The sequence below is a fragment of the Phoenix dactylifera genome, chromosome 3 (genome assembly GCF_009389715.1).
Source record: "Phoenix dactylifera cultivar Barhee BC4 chromosome 3, palm_55x_up_171113_PBpolish2nd_filt_p, whole genome shotgun sequence".
Taxonomy (NCBI): Eukaryota; Viridiplantae; Streptophyta; class Magnoliopsida; order Arecales; family Arecaceae; genus Phoenix; species Phoenix dactylifera.
The window spans coordinates 7727307-7753454 of record NC_052394.1 but is presented as its reverse complement, the minus strand read 5'-3'; the positions used below and the strand labels follow the sequence as shown (position 1 = coordinate 7753454).

Below are 26148 nucleotides of genomic sequence, written 5' to 3'. Positions count from 1 at the left end.
CATGGATCCGCAAAGAAAATGTGAAGCTAGAATTTACATTAGCAACCATTCCTCTCCTTCTCTATCTAGGTCTTCATCAGCCAATGGAAAGTAGTGTGCCAGATTAAATCCATCCATTAATTAAGACAAATCCCTTCATATCCTACACTGTATCTTTTTTGATGAAATATCCTACACTGTATCTCACCTCCCATCCTACCGCAATCACATGCAGATCACGTGGACCTTTTCCGCTCCGGTCCCCAGCAAGATTTCCCTTTACGACATCCCTGGTCCTCCCTTCTCCCAGCGAAGCATCGCGTCTCTCCCCCACCGTAATTCGCACCATTATTACCTTCTCACGCCTTCCCACCCCTTTCCCTATAACCCGCACCATTATTATCTTCTCACGCCCATAAGGCCATAACCTCTCCCCTGTCTCTCTCTGTCTCCCCCGACCTATTCCTCCCCTTATCCCTCCCGAGATAACGAGAATAAAACTACAGCCATAACGTGCAACTTATACCATTCCCACTCCTCTTCCCTTCCTTATTTTAATCTCATACAAGCATTGCTATTCGCCTTTTTTTCTTTTTCGTCCCAGAGAACAAGGGACCTGTCCTGGGAGAGGAATAGCAACGAAAGAGATTGGAAGGAAGAAGAAGAGAATAGAGGTTAGAAGAATAATAGAGGGATAAGGGGGAGAGAGGGAGGAAATGTTGGTCTGGTGCTTGGGGGAGCGGCGGGTCCGCCAGATCCAGCGAGCCCTCCGGCAGGGGAAGATCACCCTCCTTTGCCTCTTCCTCACCGTCATCGTCCTACGCGGCACCATCGGCGCCGGCAAATTCGGCACCCCCGAGCAGGACTTCAACGAGATCCGCCACCGCCTCCTCCCCCACCGCTCCCTCCCCCACCGCGCCCTCGTCGAACAGCAAACCGACCATACCTCCTCCTCGGCCACTGCCGGCGCCACCAAAGCCTTCATCGCTGGCGAGGGCGACGACGATCCGCCGCGGGATCCTAACGTTCCCTACTCCCTGGGCCCCAAGATCTCCGACTGGGACGAGCAGCGCGCTGCCTGGCTCCGCCGCCACCCGGAATCCCCCAACTTCTGGGGCCCCAACAAGCCCCGCGTCCTCCTCGTCACCGGTTCCTCCCCCAAGCCCTGCGAGAACCCCGTCGGCGACCACTACCTCCTCAAATCCATCAAGAACAAGATCGACTACTGCCGCGTCCACGGCATCGAGATCTTCTACAACCTCGCCCTCCTCGATGCCGAGATGGCCGGCTTCTGGGCCAAGCTCCCCCTGATCCGCTCCCTCCTGCTCGCCCACCCCGAGGTCGAGTTCCTCTGGTGGATGGACTCGGACGCCATGTTCACCGACATGGCCTTCGAGCTCCCCTGGGATCGCTACGCTCCCTTCAACCTTGTCATGCACGGCTGGAACGAGATGGTCTACGACGACAAGAACTGGATCGGCCTCAACACCGGCAGCTTCCTCCTCCGCAACTGCCAGTGGTCTCTCGACCTCCTCGACGCCTGGGCCCCCATGGGCCCCAAGGGGAAGGTCCGCACCGAGGCCGGTAAGGTCCTCACCTCCTTCCTCAAGGACCGCCCCGTCTTTGAGGCCGATGACCAGTCCGCCATGGTCTACCTCCTCGTCACGCAGCGCGACCGCTGGGCCGACAAAGTCTATCTCGAGAGCGCTTACTACCTCCATGGCTACTGGGGGATCCTCGTCGACCGTTATGAGGAGATGATCGAGAATTATCACCCGGGGCTCGGCGACCACCGGTGGCCGCTTGTCACTCACTTTGTCGGCTGCAAGCCCTGTGGCAAGTTCGGGGACTACCCTGTCGAGCGCTGCCTTAAGCAGATGGACCGCGCGTTCAACTTCGGCGACAACCAGATCCTCCAGATGTATGGATTCACCCACAAATCGCTCGCCAGCCGGAGGGTAAAGAGGATCAGGAATGAGACGAGCAATCCACTCGATGTCAAGGATGAGCTCGGGCTGCTGCACCCGGTGTTCAAAGCCGGCGTCAAGCTCACTGATGCCGTCACTGGATCTTGAGAGTAAAATTGTTTTGTTCTTTTCTTTCTTCTTTTTTTCTTTCTAGGTAACTTTTTATCTAGAAATCTAGGATCGGAGGAGGCTTGGGTCATAGATATAATGATAATATGATGTTATTGTGGTTCTTTGTGTTTTGTTTCGCAGACAGTTGTAATGTATGCATGCAGGGATGGAGGTAGTAATTCAAATATATTACCTTTTTCATGGATTCCCACTGTTTTTTTACTCAAAGCATCATTTTTTATCAGAAATATGTGTTTTCGTTGCGAATTGAAAGGGATCTATGCATTCTGGGGGCTTATATTAAGACAATTCTGTTATGTGTGTATCTAAGGATATAGATAATAATCCAAAGTCTCCTTTTTATGGATTTCTTATTGTTCTTTTGGCACTTTATTAAGAATCTGTCAAATCTTACTTAAAGGTGGTAACTTTTGTCCTGAATATTTGTTTGAGTTGCAAAGTGGAGGAGCACTGGATTCTATGCTGTTTCTTATTGCTTAAGATTTCTCGACAGGCATGTTCCAATAGCTTCTTCTGATTCGGCATTTTCCATTACCGTGGAAAGTGATGCCAGCTTGATAAAACTAAGATGTTGTCATTCTCTAACCATCTCAGATGCAAGTTATTATGTTTTACATTTTCCTGGCGGATTGTTCTGATGCTTTTGTTCATTGTGTTTTGTTGTATTCAAGTCAAGTTTTGTCTGTCTGGTTGTGCCTTTATGTGAGAAGAAGCCACCTGACTTGTGGATGGGAAAATGTTGTTCATCAATTTTGGGTGTTCTCAAGACACGTGTTATCTGATTTTGCGTGCTTGTTTCCTGGATGAAAAGGTTAGTTTTGTCAATTAATGGCAACTCATATCAAGTTGTATGCTTGGAGATTCTTCCATTGTTTTTGAGTTACAAGTGTGTGGAGCTGGCCTATCACATTTATTGAAATGCACTATGGTCTTTTGTGTTCACAAGTTTTTATGGATCCACAAACTATTCATGACACTTCTCATGCTGTTGTCTATACACTTCATTAGTGAAACTGCTATGCAGTTCTCATCTTAAGACACATGGATCTGGCCTTTTTTAATTAAAAAAATATTAAAAGCATAAAGTAAGCATCCTCTCTTCAAAGGCGGCTTCAAATCTCTGCTCGTGTGGATGATAACCTAGTTTAAAATTGTCTATAGTTACCTTCTTGTTTCCCAAGTTGTATGAGAATATCTTGTGAATTCAGTTAAAAAAACTAAAAATGCATTGACTTTTTTTTGTTTGTATTTGCCCTTCTTATACAAATTTAACTTTTCCAATTTCCATGTTTTGTTTTTTTGTACAGTAACTTCTAAAGGATTCATAATTCTCACAACATCTGCACAATTCATAATTCTCACAACATCTGCACAATTCATGGCCCAATACCTTCTCCATAAATTCATGACTCAATACCTTCATCATAGAAGCTGCTATTTCCTTAAGCAGAATTGTGTTGCTTCTGGCGACAACAGCTAGTTTTTTGTTTTTGCCATTTGGTGGCTTGCTGAAAAGTTGCTAGCCATGTTTTTCTTCTTACGTTGTGGTTTGAGGTTTACCTTCCAGGAATACCAATCAGGTGTCTTAGACCTTTCACACCAGCAGTCCTAACTCTGAGCTTTCTTTTGTCTTCTTCTGTAATAACATGCTCGACCATGTCTTATCACTCAATACTAGTAACGATTTTCATAGAAAGGGGAAATAAAATCAGCACCATATGTTCTGGCATCATTTCTCATGTTTATGTTGGAACAGAAGTGGTATTTTTGAATGATATTAGCCTCGATATCCATATCTTCCTATTGTCTTCAAGAAGGATGTTGCTTACATTCTTACCTCCTCTCTCCAGAAAAGAAATCATCATGTTACTGGATATTTAATTTAAGAGACCTTGGTTGTTTTGCTTGATTGCTGTTGTAATCTTTCAGTTTTCATTATAACCTTGACAAGGGAGCTGATAGTATCTCCTTGTACCGTGTTCTTCAATTTTATTTTATTTTTGTAATGTTCGTTCAATGTGCATCATTTGCCACCCGTTCGCAAAAACAATCATTGTATTTTGAGTTAGCATGGTGATTTTTATTGTTAACTGATTTTTAATATTGAAGATAGAAGAGATACAAGTGAATTGTAACCTATTATGAAATTAGATTTTCGATTTTGGGTCTCTCTGACTTTGATTTTAGATTTTTTTGTCTTGGGAAATTCAGTTTAGGTGTGGATTAGTTGGGGACATATTGAAAGTGAAAGCTTTTTTAGTAGGCCTTATTTTCTCTCATTTATTGAGAAAAGGACATGATTCTCTTTGCATGGGTGTATTCTGGACAGTGCAGATTTTTGCATGTTCTTTCTCTCCCTTAATTTCTTATGCTATTCTCTGAAATTATTTGCTTACTTGTATTCTAGATTAGGATTTAGCCTAGTGTTGGGTTAGTTTAGTTGTTTGAATTTATACTCAACAGTGATAGTTAGTTTGATGGTAGACATAAAGTTGAGTTGCGCTCCCACCTTAATGAAAGCATAAAGGCTTTTGTGGTTTGAAGCAACTAATGTACTGTTTTGTTGTGAAACCCTTTGAGGATTATGTGGGGCATACCTTTTCAGGAGACCATGGCTTGGGTGGTTATGGATATTTAGTGATTGAACCTATGAAGGAGACCCATGGTTATTGGATTATGAGTTATTTTAAAGAGAAAAGATAGCCAATCGATCAGGGTGCAAAAGGAGCAGCTTATGTGGTGTAAGGTTCAAGGAATGGGCCTTGTAGACTAGAACTTGTGCAATGGTATATGAGGGATACTTTTTTGATAGATTGCGTACTTGAGTAATTTTGAATTAAAAAATAACTAGAAGAAGAGCAATTAGAGGGCTTTCTTACAAAAGCTTGAGTTGTTTTGCTCTGTTGACTTTTTTGTTAGACCATGCATATGTTCAGACTTGCCTGAGGATTATACATCTAACAATGGCAGGTATTTATTAAATGTGATGTAAAATTGCAAGAGAACATGATTATTTGTCTACAATAGTTTATTATTGGAAGCCCAATGGAGTTTAACAACATATGCTCGACATGAGAGCTCAAAAACACTTGGAAGACAAAATGACAGGATGATTATTCTAACTGCAGGAAATGCTAACTGAAGTTGCATTTTTTTTTCAGTTGCTTGTTGCCAGATATATGTTGTCATGCTTTAAGGCTCAATAAGTTACATGTTACTCGTAAAATAGGAAACCATTAAATTGGCTTTGCAAGGGTGTACAGTGGCCATCTATTCTATTTTGAAGCATTTGAGATTGATGAGTTTAAAGTAATTTGTTCAGGTAGTCTATCTAGGGATGCTATCTTCCATGCTTTCTTTCTAAACTTGAAAAGATTATAGAGTAAATTCTCAGTGATGTTCGACCATACAGAAGCTAGGTTTTGTTCTCCTTAGTGATGTTTAGTTTAGAGAGAATTTTGAAGATGATGAACTTGAGAATGTTAAACTTTTCCTGAGGATTCAAGTTTGCAGGTGCCATGCAGGGGATGCTTGTATAGCAGTGACATGGTCATCGGTCAATATGAGTATAGCTTTTACTTTGAAGCTCAATGCAATCGGGTGTTTCAATGTGGTAGATATGTTGTAGAATCAAAATAATGAGACATGCATAATGCCAATAATTTGCATTCTATGGACATGTAGGGAAAAAATGGGCAAAACTGTTAGAACTATTTATAGATTTGATAGTCTAAACCTGACCCCTTCAAGTTTACAGAAGTGGTTGGGGTTTTACATTTTTTTAACCATTATTGACCCACTAAGTTTGCTGAGTCGCTTCTCTGGTTGATACCCAACTTAGATGAGTAATCCTTGAATACTCATTCCTTGGACTAGGGATGCTATTATATGTTGACACCTAGCCATATCACATAGATGTGAGGTGTTATTGGCCCTTGGTACTTTTGTCATCTAACTTGGCTGAGCAGTGTGTTTAGGTCATGGCACTTGATTAACTTGCTTAATAAAATTACAGATCATTCTCATCTGCCTGTGCTGTGTCTATTTCTTTTTGCTGTTGAGTTAATGATTTTTGGATTCGTTTTCTAAGGGAGGGGTTGCCAAGGACTGTCATGGTTGAAGGATCGAATATTACATATCTTGACCATGTCGAGTAGGGGCTGGTACAATACATGTATGGAACCTCTGTGCCAATGGCACATTGGGTTGTTCTAGGTAAACCTGTTCTTCTGGAAACTAGTTTTCTTTTAATTAGTTTATTGTGGGAAGTAGACATGTCTTGTTTCAAATGTTTGCATACATTTTAGCTAACATAAACTAGCATATTATGTGATTAAGGATCCAGAATAAAGAGAAGGCCGTCAAATGCCAAAGTACTATTTACATATTTCACCTATTTTATGTAAATGATTAACAAGTTGAGGAGCCCTAGTATAACGAAGTCTTTGAATCTGTGTTGAACGGTCTAGATCATGGTCGGCAGAACCGTCCCGAACCGTCCGATTTGGGGCATCTCGAGCCGTACCGGCGGCGGACTGATAGTTCTGTCATCGAAACCGAGACCCTATCACCAAAGGGCGAGAAGGAGAAGAAAAAGAGGAAAAGAGAGAGCGGGGAAGGGAGGGAGAGGGAGAGGAAGGAAGTGAGAGACTGGCCAGTGGAGGCTAGAGAGCCTCCATGCAGAGGAGGTGGAGCGTCGCCTCTGCGTCTCCCCGGCCTCCGCCTCCTCCATGCGGAGTTCAAAATAGGAGACCGAAAGCGAAGCCCCGCCTCCACGTCTCCCCTGCCTCCACCTCCTCCACGCGGAGGCTCGCCGGCCGGCCTCTCTCTTCTTTCCTCTTCCTCTCCCTCCCTCCCCCCCTCCCTCTCTTTTTTCCTCTCTCCCATTCTCCCTCTTCTCTGCCTCTACTGTGTTGGTATTGGGCCGGCACGACACGGCACGGGATCGTGCCGACCCGTGCTGCTGGGCAACTGGTACGGAGCCCGGTGCCGGCACAACAGACATTGGTCTAGGTGAATAGAGGAAGACCTAAGTTAACATGTGAGGATATATGAAACGAATCCCAAGTAACTAGGACAAGGCTTCATATTATTGTTATGATTGCCATTTTTAAAAAATTTAAAACAAATTTTTGTAGTTGCTATTATATGTGGATTTGAACATGTATGATTCATCAATATAAGTCTAAATGGACTATATTGGTGTGTTTAGTAGATCAATATTCAGCAACATGGTGGTACTTGATGCCTATGTACCATGTCAGTATTTGGTATTTGGCAATCTTGTGGCACAATATATCTCTCGTGGCATGGCACAGTATGGATTGGCCCTAAGTTTTTGCATAAAATTTTGTGTCATGCTTAGATTTCTGTCACTAATAAATATCAAACCATATACGAAAGAAATTTAGTTTCATAATGATTTGAGGCACTAGCAGAAATATTAATGAGGAAACGCATGAGATTTATATTGTTTGGCTTTTAAGCATGTATTGTAGAACTGTTACCTTGGGAAGAGTAGAATGGAAGAGTGTGTGTGTGTGTATTTTCTTTGGTTGCAAGCTAGTTTGCATCTTATTCTTCCATCTAGGGCATTTCCAAGGTCGCCCATAAAGTTGATTTGATGAGGATTCTTGGATCCGTAGGACTTGTTGAAGAAGAGCTAGAAGGGTGCCAAACAAGTAGGTAGTCCTTCAAATGCTAAGAGGCAGGTCCAAAGTTTAAAAAAAGCGTGAGGATGGGATGATCAATTATTTTAGTCAGATAATCTTCACATATCAAATCATGTTCATGGTAGTGATGAAAAATAAATCAAGAGATCAAAACAAAAAATAACAAATCAATTATTATTTTTGATAATGAGCAATGAATGTAATCATTATTTTTCAAGTGTTTCTACATAGAAGTAGGGCAGGAAAGTTTTAATCCAAAATAAAATACTTAGAGAGGTTCCTATACTGAATATAAAATTTCCTTACCGGGTCCTCTGCTATCATGTTGTGCAAGTTATTCATTTTGTTCCAGATTTGTATTGGTCATCATAGAAAAGGGGGTTTCATGCCTCATTTTTTATCATATTTTTTAATACTTTTGGACTGCTGCAGACTCCATTGTTAGATACTTCTTCAGGTGTAATTATTATTCCTTGGACCTTGGTTGCTTCCGCTCTTTGCAAGTAATGCATTCTTCTAGACTTATAAAAAGCGGTTTCATTGTCGTGTAAGAAAATATTATTTCAGTAAATCGTTGTGGATTCGTTGGTTGTATACTTTCAAGTGATTTTCTCAATTGGGTTCCTTTGTTTGTTTCAATGTTTTGCTATTAATTTTTTTTATGAAAAAAATTTGGATCGGTCTCCGTGCATGCGGAGCCAGCAACAGCACAAGAATAATGGCTTTGCCAACTTGCCTTTGGTTTGCTGTTGCCCATAAAATGGCCATGAAAATAACAAGCCTAATCCTAAAACAAATAAAGCCATACCTTTGTTTGAGGATGCTGGAATTTGACACGGCATTGAATTACTGCAAAAACGTCACAATTCTCTTGTGTATGCCATGAGTTTGTTCCATTTCCTTTCTTAACCATCCAAACATTTATCATAACATCACTGGAGAACGTACAACCTATTTGTCAAGAGTTACCAGAAGCATTAGCACCCGTAGATCGAAGTATATATATTAGCATTAATATGAATATCCATCCTCCAGTTATATTAAAGTATGTCTGAAAGCTAGCATCAATATATATATCCATCTTGCACTTACTTGAGATCCTTTTGCTAGGATTGGTTGTTGATATCCATAATGCAGTTGTGTGCAGGGAAACAGACCATCCTCTCCACACCTCAAACCTCAATGAACGGCAGGGGCCCTTAAAGGTTGAGACTTTCAGAGAGGTTAGTTTTTTCAGAATTTAGATTGGGGTTAGGTTCAAGAAGTTAACAGATAACCTCAAAAACTTGACTTCTAAAAGAGAGAGGATTGTTAAAAAAATTTAAACGAGTTCCTAGTAAAGTGGAACTGGAATGTACTTTTTGTGACTCCCCTGTTTAAAAACTCTACTTCCCTCACCCCATGAATTTTGTTTTCTCAACAACCAAACACCTTTCCCTAAAAAATTTCCATCTTAAAACTCTAGAAGCTTTTAAAATCAGAGGAAGCTCAAAGTCCACCAAGTAGCTTGTGCTTCGTGGCTTTCTCATCCAAAAGATCTCTCAGAATTCCTAGCAGAAAAAACAAAAGATCTCTCAGAATCCAAACAACTGACAACTCCACCGGCTTTAAACTGCCTCCATTGTTAGCCCAATACAAAAGAGTCCTAGCACCTTGAGACTCTCTTTGTTTTCTTTCTCCCTCCCATTTCAAAAGGCAACGGGAGATGTTCGACTCCCTCTTAGGCTCTCCACCTCTTACTACATCGCGGGTCTCAACGTCCGGCGTAGGAGAGGACGCCTCCCCAACCTCCAATGCTCCTCTCTACGCCTTACCCAAGCCCACATTTAAGTTTTTCAGATCGCCAAGCCATGGAACCAAAGATGGCAACGCAAAGAAGGTAGTGGTCTCCCCGAACTGGCCATTCTTCAGAGTAGTCGAAGTCCAAAGGATCGGAGACCTGCTCTCCCTCGCCAAGCCAAGATAGTTTGAGCAGCAGCGGCGTCAACCATGAAGGAGATGGCGTGGAATCATTTGCAAGCCAGAAGAGCTCTCCTGAGAAGTCCTCGCCGGCGTCGTCCATCTCGCCGTCGTCGGTGCTCGGCAAGCATCTGTTCATCGAAAAAGAGGCTGGCATGATGGAGAAGAGTAATGAAAATGGTGGCGAGAACTCTCTCGAATCTTTTATGAGTTCCAATGAAGGTGAGAAGGAGATGAAATGGGACATTCTCGAATCGTTTGCAAGATACGATCACAAGTTGTCGAGGTCTACTCCTTGCGGTGTTCTCAAGGAAGGAGGAGGAGCCGACGCAGCGAAAGATATGATCGACGAAGATGGTGACGAGTTGTTCGAATCGGGGATCGCCAAGTCTGAGTCTTCTTCTGCTTGCGGTGATCCATCGACGAGCTTGAGAAGATCCATTGGCAGCGACATCCTCAAGGCAAAGGCGAGCAATGCAATGGACAATAGCAGTGAAATCAGCGAAGAGGAGATCCAGGGGGGTGGCGGAGAGTCGGAGACGCAGGAAAGGCGTCGGAGGTTGCACCAAGCTTGCCGGACAGCGAGAAGGCGATAACATGCAGAGGGGATGATGCTTGCTTTGTTCTCAGGTTATTTGAGAGATTCTCAGCGTCTAGACCCTTGGTTCTTTTCATGGGAAAAATGTTAGGTGCCATCGGCTTCTCGCAAGGCTCGCATTCGACGATGCTGGGGATGGATTCGAAGAAAAGAATTGTGCTCTTGGCTGCGTCAGAGATGCGGAGGGCAGGGAAGATTATGAAGCACATGCAGAAGAGTAGGTGGAGGTGAAGTCGAGCTGTGGAAGAAGAATATCCCAATGGGGAAGCGGTGTCGGGTGCTGGAACTTGAAGACTCTTCTTATGAGAACGGGGGAAGGCAGCTGAGAGCAGCGGCAGCAAAGGATGCAGCAGAAGTTCATATCAATTCCGAAGGAGAGAAGGCGATGGCTGAGGGGTTATTCTCTCCGTGAATTCATGGAAGCAGCGGCCGAAGCTCCAGTATTCAGTTGGACTTCAAAAGAAGCAAGGTCATTTTGGTAGTGTTTATCTGCAAGAATATTTGTTGATTGTGTTGGTTCTCTAATCTTATTTTTCGTAGCTGGTTGGTCCCAGAATTCATTCTGGTCTTCGAATAAGTAACTGCTTGTTGCTTAATTGACTGGTAATTTGGTTGTTGATGCTTTATTTTGGTTGTGATTTGAGTTTGGAATTTTGCGTTTGTGATATATATTTCGAGTCCAAGTGGATGTTGGTCATAGTATATTTACTTTTGGAGCTTCATTTGGGGCCTATGGAGCAGCCGTTGGGACCTCCAAATGGAGTGGCCAACAATAGGCAAACCCCGGTGCTCCATAACTTTGTTAGGGTTTAAATTACCAGAGTAGATTTCTCAAAAAATTACAAAATATTAGTGCTAGACCTAGATCCATTGAAGAGGGCTACGAATGGGACAGATTTAGGTTGGATTTATATTGTATCCACATTCAAACTCGATAAAAAAAATCATGTTCTAATTCGGTTCGAATCCATAAAATGAGTATACTCCATAACTCCCATCTAAATTCAACATTTGAATTAGGGTATGAGTTTTTTTTTTCGGGTACAATTCAACGCATAATTTTAATGGGCTAACTAGCTACGTGTTAATAATTTTCAAAACTGAAGAAAAGAAAAGATTCCTACCACAATAATCCTCTATATGTGGCAAATTGCACTGGAAAAGAAGCATGGCATAAGAAATGCATGATTATTTTGGACAAAATCAAATCACTTTGGAAACATTTTTAAGTTTATTATTATTTTAAATTTTTAATTAAAATAGAATAGAAATATAAGTGTCAGTTGGAAATTTGGAATGGAAATAACAGTAGGGGAGAATTAAGGAGAATGCATTAAGAAAAAAAAAATTAAAATTTAACTATAAATAAAACAAATTAACCCAAATCGTAGCTTATATCTACATATTTACTATATACTCGGTATATAGTATTCGGATTATCGAATTTTAGCTCAATCCAAGTCCAATCAGATATTAGATCCTGCATATAGAATCCAAGACTGATCTGATACTATTATCAAAAATTTAACTGGATTATTATTATTATAAAATAATCAGCTTGAGTTATGGTTTGGAGTATCATTTACACCCCTAACCAAGCGGCCAAGCACCCTTAAACCTAGCTTAATCGACACTTTGTGCATGTTCTCAAAGGTGAACCTAGATTTTTAACCAATGTGATCAACAATAATCGCCTTGGCAACTTTGTCTCTGTTTATTGATGCACGTCTTTGGATGGAATCTGCTGTTCATAAGCTATTTTCTTGCCTTTTTTTTTGAAGCAATAAAGCTCATGGAGAAGACCATGACAATACTAGCAAAAAAATTCATCTAGTTGAACCACCTCCGAGGCATCCATTAATATCCACTCTGCCGGTAATCATTCACCCTGTCTATTTTAAAACTCGACTAAATTTCTCTTTCCAGGAGTCTTCGCAAGGCCACTTTTTCAGCATTTAGTTAAACCTTTCCTCTGATTTTAGGTGGAACAAATGGACGAATTCTGAAGCACAGATTAAGATAGTCTTCAGATTATCTATTACCATAAAGCTCTTGAAAATCCCCATCCAATCGACCAGAGCAGGTATAAAAAAGGGCGACTGACGATGATGCATGTCATTCTTCAATGGTTTCCAATCCATCAATGGAGACGTCAAAACGCAACCATGACAGACATTTGTAAAATGAGCCGAGATGAGAACCACAGGAAAATCAAACCAGATTTCATTACATCAAAGCAGCATACAATTCCTCTTTTTTTTCTTCTTCTTCTCGCTATATTTTTAATCTAAAGAGGAGGAAACCATCGTGCAGTTGTGCTGTTAAAACACTCGAGTCATTCTCCACAAGATTGTACGCAATGCTAATTTGCTCACAGCTTCAGGGGTGCCAGTCCAAGCGAGGCACGAAGTCTGTTAGCCTCTGCAATCTCTGGATCTGGGTGATCAGTTCCATCACTCTTTTTCTCTTTCTTTTCCTTCTTCCTCCTGGGCTCCTCCCGAGCACCACCATCCTCCTCAGGCCGCCTCCGAGGGCTTACACTGCCACGAGCACGCCTCTTACGGTAATCACCATCTTCACGGTCTCGTTCACGGCGATCTCTACTCCTGCTCCTTGAACGACTCCTACGCCGTCCACGGTCTCGGTCTCTTCTCTCCCGCTCTCTACCATCCCTATCCCTTTCTCGTTCCCTCTCTCGACCATAATCTTTCTCATCTCTAGCACGATGGCGGTCTCTATCTCTGTCCCTATCTCTTTCTCTATCTCTATCTCTATCACGTTCTCTATCCCGATCTCGATCTCTTTCGCGTCCTCTTCCATAGTCTCGATCATAGTCTCTGTCCCTGTCAAAGAAAAGCCGAAGGTTAACTTCTCTTCTTTTCCCCCAAAAAAAAATCCTGTAACTTACAGTGGTCACCATAGTCAGGAAAACTACCATTGAGAGTTTTGGCACCTTAGAAAGAACAATATGCTATTAAGAGAAGTATAGTCACATTTAAGAAGTACAATGCTTCAACTACTAATACAATCCTTTATAGAAGCCAAGCCAAATTCTTCACAAAGTAGTTTGCAGACAGCTTGCACTTGATCAAGTTGCAAGAGAATTAACAAGAACCAGTAAAGTGTCATTCTGAAGTAATGCAATACCACTTACGAAATTTTCGCCATCTCCTATACATAAACTTGAAAAACACGAGCATAAACATATGCAATACATAGAAGTCTTATTACCTTTGGACTTGCAATGGTAATATCTCCATCTAACTTATGAATATAATCCTCTATAATGAACCTAAAGTTAGTTACAGCTATCCTAACACTACATAATAACGGCTATATTTCCCAACTTTTCAATTCCATAATAACCCTAATGGATTCCAAAAGAAGTTAGGCTATCCTAACACTACATAAAACAGCCCTAATAGATTTCTCCCTTAACAATTCAAACTATGCTAAACTTATGTAAAAGAGGAGATTCTAACACTGCAGGACACTGATGAGTCCAAGTGTGAAATTCTCCTCAGGTTGGGATTTCCATGATTCTATGAATCAAACATCCACCAATGTCCAAATTTATAGTGATTTGTTGGTCATACCAAAACCTAAGTATCTAGATTAAGAATGTAACTTAAACTGCAATTTCATGAAGAGGCATATTATCATCTAATCCATGCTCAAATCTTTTAAAAGTTATCCTATACCTAAAATCTTTAGCAGCCACATGCTAGTCCAGCTAAAAATTTGAACAGAATGAATGCCACTTTCCCATTTCTTGATTCCACTACCGTCCTCCCATACTAGCAATAGACTAGGAAGATGAATGGATTTGTGCATGTGCTTATGCATGCTTTATGTCTGTAAAGAGTATTATTGCTCAGGACAAATGCATCCTGTGTATTGATCAATGCATTTGCAAGCAACTTTTCATGAAGACTGAGTAGCAATAAATAGTTGACTCCAACTAGATTTCCCTATACACAGAAACAATAACAAAATATGTGAACTTGGACAGCATGACAATCATAACAGGACATAGTCAAGACCGACTAATAGTACAGATTTGAGTTGAGCTTCAATTGTGATTTTGTTACACTTCAAAGAATATTAACAAAATGTATACACTTGGATAGATAATTTTTCTGAAGCCATGCACTTTTCAAGCATAATCAGCAATGAGAAACTATTAAAGTCATGGCTTTTAAAATTTACAATTCTCAGAGTGGGATTGAACATAACAAGCTAAATGAAAAGCTTTTTCCACATTATTTAGAAGATAAAAATGGAAGAGATGACATTTCACTGTGAGTTAGGGATTAGATAATGGAAATTGTTAAGGTGATTCAACATTATGGCAAGGTAACCAGCTCAAGAAGAGGGACACTGTGAAATACCTGCATCTTAATCATTAGAATGATCGCACTCATTGTACAACAGAGATCTCAATAAGAAATCTATCTACACATAAATCTGTAAGATTGAAAGCAAAGACCCCCTTGATTCCGGAAATGAGTTCCACATGCATTTAAGATAGAAACTAACAAGCATTTAGAGATTACTTCAGAATCCAATCCTAAGAAAAATGAAAGTCAGGGAAAAAATTCAAGAGAAAAAAGATTTGGAAGTTATGTTACTGCTTAAGAAGCTAAATCTAACAGGAGAAAAAACATCATAAGTTTTCTCCTAATGAAACTTAATGCATACTCTTATGTTACTTGTTCAACCCATCATACTTCTCACTGCACACTATCAGTGCAGAGAAACCTGGCAGAGTTGTCATGAATCACCGTAGGAAGCAGTTCAATCTACCAATGGCCCTTCAAGTATGACAGTAATTAGTTTTGTATTACAAATTAAGTGTTACAACAAATGCTTCCAGTATGTTTAATGAAACAAACTAGGGAAACAAAATTCTGGTAATTTTTCCTAATAAAAATATGCGACCTTAGGCAGCAAGAAATATCATAACAGAATTTAGTCAAGACTGACTATCAATATAGTTGAGTTAAGCATCAGGTGAGATTTCAGTACAATTAGAGATAATAACAAAATACCTGCGCTTAAATGAACGGCCTTTCTGAAGCCATGCACTTTTCAAGCATGATCAGCAATGACAAACTACTAAGGGTCGCGACTTCTAAACTTTACAATTCTTTGAGTGAGGATAGAATATAAAAAGATAAATGAAAAGCTTTATTCACATTGTTTAGAAGATAAAAATGGAAGGGAAGACATTTCACTGCCAGTTAAGGATTAGATATTGGAAATTGTTAAGTTGATTCAACATTATGGCAAGGTAGCCAACTCAAAAAGGGGCAGTTTGAAGTACCTGCATCTTGATCACTCAAATGATTACACTCATTGTACAACACAGATCTCAATAAGATAGCTACTTACACATAAATCTAAAACATTAAAGGCAGAAACCCCCTTGTATCTGGAAATGAATTTCAGACATGCTTGTGATAGAAAACAAGAAGCATTTAGAGATTACTCGAGAATCCAATACTAATAAAACTGAAAGTCGGGGAAAATTTCAAGAAAAAAGGATTCGGAAATTCTGCTGCTGCTTATGATGCTCGATCTAACAGAAGGAAATCCTTTCTGTAAGGTCAGACTTTTAAGAACCTGCTTGGACATTTCTACAGGATTAGGCTAAAAATCCCATAGGAATCGGGCCTATTGGCCCATCATCTTGCATTTTCTAAGAGCCCGTCCAAACCTAGCCCAGATCCTAGCCTTTGGACTGTAGGAAGAAACTATGGGGTCTTTTTTTTCTTCCCACATGATTTGGGCTAGGTGGCATTTGATTGATATTGGGCAATACTTAAATGGACAGCCCAATCCACAAATCCTACAGGATTTTCAGCCCAATCCTATAGGAATACCCAAGCCCTAAGTCATCTACAAAGAGAACTTGATGCATACTCTTATGTTACTTGTTCAACCCATCATACTTCTCACTGCACACTATCAGTGCAGAGAAACCTGGCAGAGTTGTCATGAATCATTGTAGGAAGCAGTTCAATCTACCAATGGCTCTTGAAGATGAAATGCCATGGCAGTAATTAGTACTGTATTATAAATAAAGTGTTACAATAAATGCTTCCAGTATGTTTATGGAACAAATTACAGAAACAAAACTATTAAGAGCTGACTGGTAAATTTTTCCTAATAACAAATAAAAGATTTCAATAAGCTGCTGACTGAAATATCAGTATGCTTGTCAATTGTCAGCATAAAATTGAAAACAGAAACTCAGGCACAAGTCTAGTTAGATTATCAGATGTAAAAGAAATGCAGATGCACAGAATACACCTTTCAAGTTTCTTATGGTCAGACCTACAGGTTTTGAATTCAAAAGCTTACTCCTCTCGTCTACAATGCCAATATGCTTGTCTTACTATGGCCAGAAATCAAAAGCCTTTTTTTTTTTGCAATTAAAATTTCACAAGATGGACACACATTAGGACATTGTGTACATGTTTATAACCAGAACAATTTTAAGGAACTGAGAATTAGAGTCACATGCAGTCGCACAGGCGTGCTTGTAACATCCAATTTCTGGTAAGAAGACATGTTTTGATAGAACAATGCAGTGAATTACGTCAAGGTAATATGCTAGGAAAAGAAGACAAAATAAAGAAGCCATAGCTCACGGCAAAGGAACACGACCACCAGCAACAGACAAAAATATAATAAAGGACAAGTCTCTAATGCACGTACATTGTATACTGACTTCCACACGCATATCATCATTACAGAGGCTCGGATACCAACAGCAAATACACCAACATCCTCTGAGTGACCTTGCATTCTTTCTAATCATACACTTCCATTAATAGACTATTCTTTTATCACAACCATAATCATCTAGCCTTTTTCCAAATATTTGGGGATGGCTACTAGGGTATTGTTTCCCACTTTTAAAAATTATCACAAGATAACAGAGTGACATTGCCAATATAAGTATTATACAAACCCAAGATTTCACTGCTAGGTTTTTTTTTATAAGCGAACGAGAAATCACAGATTTTCGGGATGTCCAAAAGGAAAAAAAAATCAATTACCCTTAACATAATGCATCTGTAATTCAACCATGCATAGCTACAAAACTATTGCTCAGAACTAATGCATCTCTAATACTTATGCACTTCCATTCACTTTGGTAAAAAGAAGGGTATCCACAATGCACTTCATTTAAGTCTTTATGTGTAATCCATGCATCGTAGTCTCTGGGATTATGGGTTCAAGTGATATTTACTTGAGACATCAGCCTAGTTTAACCCGGGTTGAGGTTTTCTAAATCAATAACAACTAAAGTCTCACAAACCACAGTCCAAAAACACAAAAAGACAGCTGAGATGGTAGCACTTGAGTTAAATCTACACAACTTGTACAACTTGCTCTAACATTTAGCAATCGATTTTCCAAAAGGATAATAAATGTGCAGCTAAATAAAACCAGTTACTACTAGTTAAGTGCTAAATGCAGACAACCACAACTGGTAATGCTCTCATCTTGCAGACTTAAAGAATATTATGAGGATATTGACCAGGTAAAAGATCATGACACTGCATAGTGAAAACTGGAAAATGACAAAATGAGAATGACTATGCACAAACTTTGGAATTTCATAAATGATGGCATTTGCAAAAACAAAGTAATACATCTCTAACAATCTTCTAGGCTAGGAAGTAAAGCATATATATTCTAAAAAAAAGAATGGACAACGAATGGAGATGATGCACTGAAAGTAAACAGATTCAGTTGGTATAAATACCTGTGATATCGATAGCTGTCCCGCTTTCTGTCCCTATCTCTTTCCCTAGTGGGACTTCGTCCATGATAATAATCCTAGAAGAAGAGATCACATGTAATTTTAAATAATGGATTGTCCTCAAAACAAAATAGACCGCTTAATGAAAAAGACTGAAATGTTAACCTTTTCATGAGTGTCAGCTTCATAGGCATCCATAGCTTGCTCATCCTCTTCTTTTTCTTCTTCCTCTTCAAAATCTTCTTCTAAAGCACTTCTTCTGGGTTCTAATATCCCAGAAGCTTCAAGAGTCCACCTGTATATATAAAATTAGAATATAAAGTTCATATTCTACACTGCAGGCGACTGAAGAGCAACACCACATAACTAAAAATACCCATCCAAGATAATGCATCATTTCTTATAATCAATGTTGTTTTTTAATAATGAAAACATAGAATCCATCTATCAAGGCTGAATGGTCAATATTCAGCCAGCTGATTTGATGGTGAGCAATATATGGGAACAGAAAGCAGCTCATACCTCAGCACTTGACACCAGTCGTCAAGGTAAATTAAGAAAAAAAAAGAAATGAACACAGAAAATCCTGGATAAATTCATGAGGACGATCACATTCTCTGATAAGTTTTGAGACCACTGCATTAATTCTCAAATATAATGGGAACAGTCTTCTGCAATTATCTTATGAATGAGAGAACATTCATGTCCATCATATACACAGATAAAAAGTAAATCAGCCAAGTTCCTCAAGTAATATACCATAATGGAATTTATGTACACAAGTTATCAGCAACTTGGATAGCATATTAACAATTAAATTCAACATGAAACTGGAGAAATATTCCATCATATATATACCACCAAATTCGCTATGTAAGACAGTCTCACATGTTGGACAACACAAGCCCAAAAGAGAACCTCAGTTTGCTACGAAGGATGCAGTGGGCTAGATAATACAGGTCCAAGGGGTACAAATTGCATGTTAACCTAATTAACTCATGATTTAAGTCCAGGGCATCTTCATGGAAAGAGTAATTAGACATATTCATGCTCGCTTCCATCAAATGGCACATACCTTAATAACTTGTAATAAAATCGTAAACAATAAGCAAGAGATGAAAAGCAATATAAATCTCATAAATCCAGGTCAGAAAATGGTTACCTCTTCTGAACCCGTGGAAGAGCAACATCACAGGAGTAATCTCTTGTGAGGAGCTCGTCAATGAGTTCATCCACATGAGTCAAGCAAAACTCTGAAAACCAAAATCCAATCGATATGTCAAAATATACAAGAAAAAAACGTGAAAAAGGAAACAGACTCGTAACTTCGCATGCCATTCTTCGCCATATCTCCTATTTTTTTCTAAATTTAAACCAAAACAAGTTTAGTTTGCGTCTTACTTCCATCAGGTAGCTTCCGGCGAAGCTTGCGGTAATCGTTGTAGAGCGGCTCCAGATACTGATACACATCGGTGACCGACCCGGTGAGACGCATGTAAAAAGCCCCGAGAACTCGAACATACCTGCAATGAATCGATTAAAAATCGAATGTTTCGGAAGTTTTCGAAGGAGAAAAGCCGAAAAGAAAACGAAAAAGTAGAGGAAACGCGGTACTTGTAGTCTTCGTTCTTGATGAACTCGACGACGATGTCTTTCTCGGGCTGGATCTGGAGCATCTTCATGACGAGGCACATGAAGGGGGTGGGCTTGCGGTTGCCGCCGTAGGTGCCGCCAAGATGGTCGAGCTCCATGGCCTTGTCCACCAGCGTCTCCGCGGTGAGACCGAAGCACTGCTCCTTCCAATAGGTGTTCTGGTAAATCTTCGACCGCAGGATCTTCTCCACCAGGTTCTGCGGGTTCGTCCCGTGGATGCTCTTCGCCGCCGGATCCGTCCGGTTCGCCATCTCCTCCTCCTCCTCCTCCGACGTCGATCCGAAGCTAGGGTTCCGGAGAGGGCGGGTGGAGCGTTTAGGGTTTTCCTTGATAAGGGAAGAAGAGTAAAGGGGGGAAAAGGCCGAAGCGCCGCTCGAAGGAAGTGATATTGGCCCAAATTATATAATTTTTAAAATATTTTTTAATGTAATATAATGTTTTGATATCAATTAAAAGGGCGACATCTCTAACCCGAGGGCAAGGGCTCGAATCTAAGTCAGCTCGAGGTTGAGTCAGGTTTGAGTTCAAGTCCAAGGCCAACTTGGTTTGTTTTTTTTTTTATTTTCTTTTTCGTTTCTTTTGAGAGAAAGACGTTTTAAGTTTTAGATGGCTCTTGGCTAAGTTGGGCCTGAAGCTTGAATTAAGTTTAAGCCCAAGACGACCTTGGCCCAAAGAATTCACTTATCTTTTGAAAGAAAAGGAGAGAAGCCGGCATCGCACTGTACTCTAATTACCTGTCCCAAAATTCAGAAATATACCATCTTGAAGCTAGAAAAACTGGTTGTTGGATATAGGAGCATGGTAAAAAAACCCAAAATTAATTTAATGTCAAATGGGCCGATGGGCCAGGTCGCCAATGTTAAGCAATAGGAACAGATAAAACCACACTCAATCTTCACCAAAAGACCGAAAGGGTATTCTTAGGCCCTCTGTCCCACACCCACTTTATGCTAGCTTGTGTCCCCCCACCTTTGTTGTGTTCCGATGTGGGACTAAATTATAGTATAACTTAACATGCATGATGGTTCTCCCTGCAATAAAATTTATTGAATGGTGACTAAACCTAAATTTTTTGTGTTTTGTAGTTGTCCTGTTCTTGCTCATGTACCCCTGAGGCAGGATGGTTGGTTGCAGGATAATTTTGGGTTGGCTGCCCATATATCGAATGGGATTTAGTTGGAAGGATTGCAACAAAATTTCCTTTCAAGGGGCTCAGACTCCTGTGCCTCAAACTATGTACAGGGCTCCACCAATGGCCAATGGCTCAGTCCTTCCTCCAGCAACATAAAAGCATAAATGGCCTTCACTCAGAACCACCAGTATATCCTTCTGCTAGATGCAACGCCGATAAATTAGCAGGTATTCGAGTGGTTGCTAGGAGTCGAAGTAATGCACTTATCCTTGTGAAGGTGAAGGCTACTGTAATATCCGGGCCCAATTTGAGCCCAATACCTTTTTGGGCCCGTACTTGAGCATTGGGTCAGGACACCTAATGGGCCCAACTGGGGCCCATTGTTGGCAGCCATTTGATGGAGGATGATGTGACTAGGGTAGGGCCAGCTGGGAAGCTGTGGAAGACCCAGCTGTTAAGCCTTTCATGAAGAGGAAGCTGGGCGTGACACCTCGCACCCCCCCCCCCCCAAACCACTTAAGAACCTACTGGTTCTTCCTTCAAAAATCTCAAGAACCTATGAACCGGCAGAAGAGGTGTTGGAGTGGAGGCACCGGAGCACGGGATACTGCAATCTCCTTCTCCTCTTCCCGCAGAACGGAGTCTCAGAATCGTTAGCCTAGGTGTGGGAGCAGGGATCGTCGCTGGTACTCCCCAGAAGCTAGGTACGCCCCCTACCTTCTCTTCTCCTGATTTATTCAGGACAACAAAGAAACAAAGAAAGAAGGGAGGAAGGGGACTGTTGGTTGGCCGAGGGCCACCGGCGACAGCCACCGGCTTCAGCCGCGATCACCGTCGGCGCGGGCGTCGGCTGCGGGCAGACCAAGGGCGCGGCCGTGGGCTCAGCCGCAGGCACGGCTGAGGACGTCGCGAGCCCGGCCGCGGCACCGCCAGCTGTGGTCCGGCCCTCCCAAACTCCCCTTCTTCCTTCACTGGAGAAGAATAAAGAGAGGAAGAGAGAGGGTTTGGGAGCGAGAGAGAGAATATGGGAGGTTGGTGAAGGGAGGAAGAAGAAAAAGAAGAGAGGAAGAGGGGACTCATCCTCGTCGTCGTGTGCGGCGGCCGCCGGCTTCGGCCGCGAGCACTGTCGCCGCAGGCGCGGCCGAGAGCGCTGCAAGCTCAGCCGGGGACGCCGTCAGTCGTGGCCCGGCTCCCCTTCCGCTCGCCGTCCCCCCTTCCACTCGCCGTCCCCCCCCCTCTTCGTCGGAGAAGAGAGGAGGAGACCGTCGTCCTCTCTTCGCCGGAGAGTAGAGGAGAAGAGGAAGGGGAGATCGGGATGAAAGAAGAAGGGAGGAGAGGAAGCTTCGGGAAGGAGAAGAAAAGAAAAAGGAGAAGAGAAGAAAAGGAAAGAAAAAGGGAAAGAAAAAAAAAGAAAAAGAAAAAGAAGGAAAAGAGAAGGAAAAAAAAAGAAAAAAAAATAAAATGGGTTTAGCCAAATTTTACTAACCCAAGCCCAATTAGACTGGGCTAAGTCTAAATCTGAGCTCAATCAGATTGGGCTAAGTCTGGACGAGCCCAAACTATAAATTGGGTTAAATCCGAGCTAATTTAAGTTAAATTGAAATGGGTCCGAACCCAATTAAGCTGAGTTGGTCTCAGCAGACCTAATTGATTGTGAATCGGCCCAAATGAGCCACATTGACCAAATCAGAGGACCCAATTGGCTAGAAAAAGTTGGACTGAATTATAAACGAGGCCCCATCCTTTAATTAAAAACCTAATCAACCCATGTGGACCCAATCTGGTTTTAAATCGAACCCCAAAGGCTTCAAATTGGATTTGGGCTAGATCCTTGGATGGGATCCAAGCAAGTAAGTTCATAATATGATGAACTACGAAATTTTATAATAAATAAATGGGGAATAATGTAATCCCTATTATGTTGTTTTAGGTGATTAAGGATTTGTCATCTGGACTTGAGCAATTTGGAAAGCGAATTGAAGTAAGTAATCTGTCTTAATCTTATCGTAGATCTTATATTACGTTTTATAAGATGAACCAGTGTTTTTCATACAATTTGAATTGTATACATGATTTGTGAAGAAAGTAAGTAACCTGTTCTAATCCTGTTAGGGATCATGTCATGTTATTAATGTTTCCTAAGCATTTATTTTAAGTATATATGTTTCATGCATGAGATGTTACAATGCATAAGTAACTTGCATGATCTCAGAAGCTATGGCTATGTATGCAACATGATGATGCTGATATTTTAATCATGCATGCAAGTTGGTATAATGAAATACTATCTAGCCAAGAGGCACTATTATAATGGGCTCAAAGATGCTACTGATCGAATGCAACTGAGCTGGCCTTGCTAGTGGCCGAGAATAACTTCGCTGGCCTTGCTAGTGGCCGAGAATGACTAGCTGGCCCCGCCAGTGGCCGAATGGACTTCGCAGTAGCATCCGAGAGAATGGACCACGGCATGCCGGGGGCACGGTTTCATATGCATACTTTATGAAAATGATATTTGAAGCATGATCATGAGGCTCATTTCAGAGCCGGGGTACATGAGGCGGGTGTTTCCAAATCCTGCAGATGCGTTTTGGGGAGAAGCAAAATCGGTGAGGGGTGAAGGACGCTTGCGTGAAGCCCCGGAACCGGCCAACATCTGGCAGGGGAGCCCCGTGTTTCCCCCTCATGTAGGCCCGATAGTCACGTGCCCTGCGCAGGCGGGCCGTGACATTTATGAACATGCCTGGCCAAAGCATACATTGTTTTACAACGGGTTTTTGAATATGTCTTTATGAAATGTTGTATTTTGCTATAACCGCTATCTCCTTTAAATGATGCTAATCGCATGAATTCTTATGTTTTATGAAAATTCTGTTTGACTGAAAATACTGTTTTGTTTTCCAAGCATATATATTTTGCCATGATAAATTGTGAGATAATACGCATGTCAGCTTCTCAAACCCTGCATAAACATGGTTACCATTATGTTCGATCCGGTAAGATTATGTATGATTACTTACTGAGCCGTGTAGCTCATATCCGTTCATTTACTTTTTCTTTCAGATCCTCATCACTGATAGCTGCCAGAGACACGTTAATTTGGTTTCAGGGCTTCTTTCTTTTGGGGTAAAGCAAGTATACTTTTGTGTACAAAAACTACATAGAAGCTCTGTATTTGGGTACTGACCAGCATGTTGTACTAAGAATGCTTTCATATGAAAAGATTTGGTTGGTTTAACTACCCTGTTACCCATGTATGAGGCTGCGTGCTATTGTGCGCGGTAGTCGGCAATAGCACGGCCGTGTCACGGATCCGGGTCCGGGGCGTGACAGCTACCTTGATCCTCTTCCCTATCCATGTAGAAGCTTTGGCCATTCACAGGATCCTTGTGCCGGCTCAGTCCTTGGGGCATTTCTCATGTCATTTTTAAGTGATTGTGTGACTCTACTTCACATATTACAATGAAAACAAGCTGCTCCAATGGCATTTGAAAACTCCTGTGGTTGACGGTTTCCATCTGGTGAAGGAGAGTCCTAGCAAGTGTGGTTCCTAGAACGTCCTTAGGGAAGCCAATTACCCAACTCTGCGGCTGATGCTGCTACTCCCATGCGACGGAGACTTGAAGGCTACTATTAGAGAATGGCTTCTCTTAATGCATCGTGACCATCAATATATCGAAAAAAAGAAAACAAAAGGTCATATTCGCATTCTCTCTGACTTCCATGTTGTGCACTCGATGTAATATCTAATGTACAAGACCTAGTAAAACAGAAGAAAAAAAAGAGCGAGGAAAAAACTGTTGCAAGATGCCATTTTGACAGTTTGGAAGACCTGTAATCTGCTACAGACATTATTTGTGTACAGATGGGGTTATAATGTAGACTTTGTAGTTGCTAATTCATTTTTATGACGATTATGCAACAAGAACTGTCTTTATTTTTCATTATAAAACTCAACCTACCCATTTTGTAAAACATTTGGAACAGGCTTAGCCAATCTGCTAAGATGACTTCACAAACTTAACCCCATGCTAATGTGATTGATAACCAAAGTTAATTCATTAATTTCACATGTAATTAACTTATAGCTCTGCAGTAGATTTATAAGTATATCAGCATATAATAATATTCATATTGCGTTAGCTGATTTTATAATAAATCACTTTCAGATTCAGATCTAACCATGTGGATCCAGTCTGATTATTATATAGTTAAAATCAAGTCAAACCTCTAAACTAAACCTGACCAGTTTGAAATTAGTCATGTTAATCCTTTCATAATTCACACCCAATTTGTTCAACCCAAATCAACATACTTAATTAGCTTTGTATAGATTTCATAGGCCATGACTCCTAACCTTAGGGATGATGAGTCGGAAACCTATACAGTGTGTACTTTACACCACGTAGGACTGTACAATCCTAAATAGCCACTAATTCTTCCATCTTAGAGAGAGATGGCTACCATTATCTCGAAATGCACTTTGGCATCAAGTACAATTCTGTTTAGATTCCAAAGGTCCATAAAGTTGTACAGTCCTCTGCGATGCAAAACATACACCGCAGAGGACCTGAACTCTAGAGGTGGCTTAGATGCAAGTAATTTTTTTTAGATGGATAATTAATGAAATATAATTTTATAAAACAAGTTTTATAAAAAGGAAGATATTTTTTATAATATTTACTTTTCAAGCTTTCTGGCTCCTCAATTTTGACAAAACGAGTTCTATGAAACAAAGATGCCTGGATGATTTAGAAACATCAAAGGACCTCAAGTAAGGAAACAACAGTATCTTGATCCTGGATCCCAACGTAAGCCAAGACTATTTACCACATTATTTCATGATATTGCCCAGTGACTGTCATTTGGGCAGATCATGCAGGAGTATTATAGATGGCAAACAAAACCAGTCCGTTTCTATTAAAGCTGGATTAGGCCAATAACAACCAGCACTGCCAAGTGGCAAGCATGGAGCGAAAATTTTGCCCCCACCTATGCTCAACAACCACAATTTAGATGAGGTATTAACCCTAGCACTAGAATCACAATGACACTGAGAAAATAATGCAGCATCGTAATTAAAACAGTTCTCACAAAAGGTTTCCCTCATAAGCCATCACAAGGAACCATACTCGAGGCAAGAAACATAGGGAAATTCTTCTATATTCCTCCCTGAACGAACTAGTTTGTAGGTTGCCAAAAACTTTTCACACGTATGAAAAGAGAGATGATTGCTGAAAATTCATAGGAAGGCAGAAAAATATTGCCAAAAGAGACCAACA

General features: G+C 41.0%; 2 protein-coding genes across 2 annotated transcripts; one reads left to right on the top strand and one right to left on the bottom strand.

The window, feature by feature from the left end:
* Positions 1-348: 348 nt before the first annotated feature.
* LOC103711443 (probable xyloglucan 6-xylosyltransferase 1) lies at positions 349-2262 on the top strand. Its single transcript, XM_008797582.4, has one exon. It carries the CDS (start codon positions 696-698, stop codon positions 2052-2054), a length of 1359 nt encoding a protein of 452 aa, XP_008795804.1. The 5' UTR covers positions 349-695; the 3' UTR covers positions 2055-2262.
* A 10229-nt stretch (positions 2263-12491) lies between these two features.
* Positions 12492-20108, bottom strand: LOC120110189 (pre-mRNA-splicing factor 38-like). The gene is made up of 6 exons (XM_039124504.1): positions 19699-20108; positions 19486-19607; positions 19247-19337; positions 18250-18379; positions 18088-18161; positions 12492-13150 (listed from the first exon to the last, which is right to left on the bottom strand). The coding sequence occupies exons 1-6, from the start codon at positions 19986-19988 to the stop codon at positions 12679-12681; spliced, it is 1179 nt and encodes a 392-aa protein (XP_038980432.1). The 5' UTR covers positions 19989-20108; the 3' UTR covers positions 12492-12678.
* Positions 20109-26148: the final 6040 nt, after the last annotated feature.

Coding starts and splice junctions, on each gene's coding strand:
- LOC103711443 (XM_008797582.4), top strand. CDS start 696: ATGTTGGTCTGGTGCTTGGGGGAGCGGCGGGTCCGCCAGATCCAGCGA.
- LOC120110189 (XM_039124504.1), bottom strand. CDS start 19,988: ATGGCGAACCGGACGGATCCGGCGGCGAAGAGCATCCACGGGACGAAC. Junction 19,338..19,485: donor CCGGAAGCTACCTGATGGAA/GTAAGACGCAAA, acceptor TTTGGTTTTCAG/AGTTTTGCTTGACTCATGTG. Junction 18,162..18,249: donor AAGCTGACACTCATGAAAAG/GTTAACATTTCA, acceptor CTCTTCTTCTAG/GATTATTATCATGGACGAAG.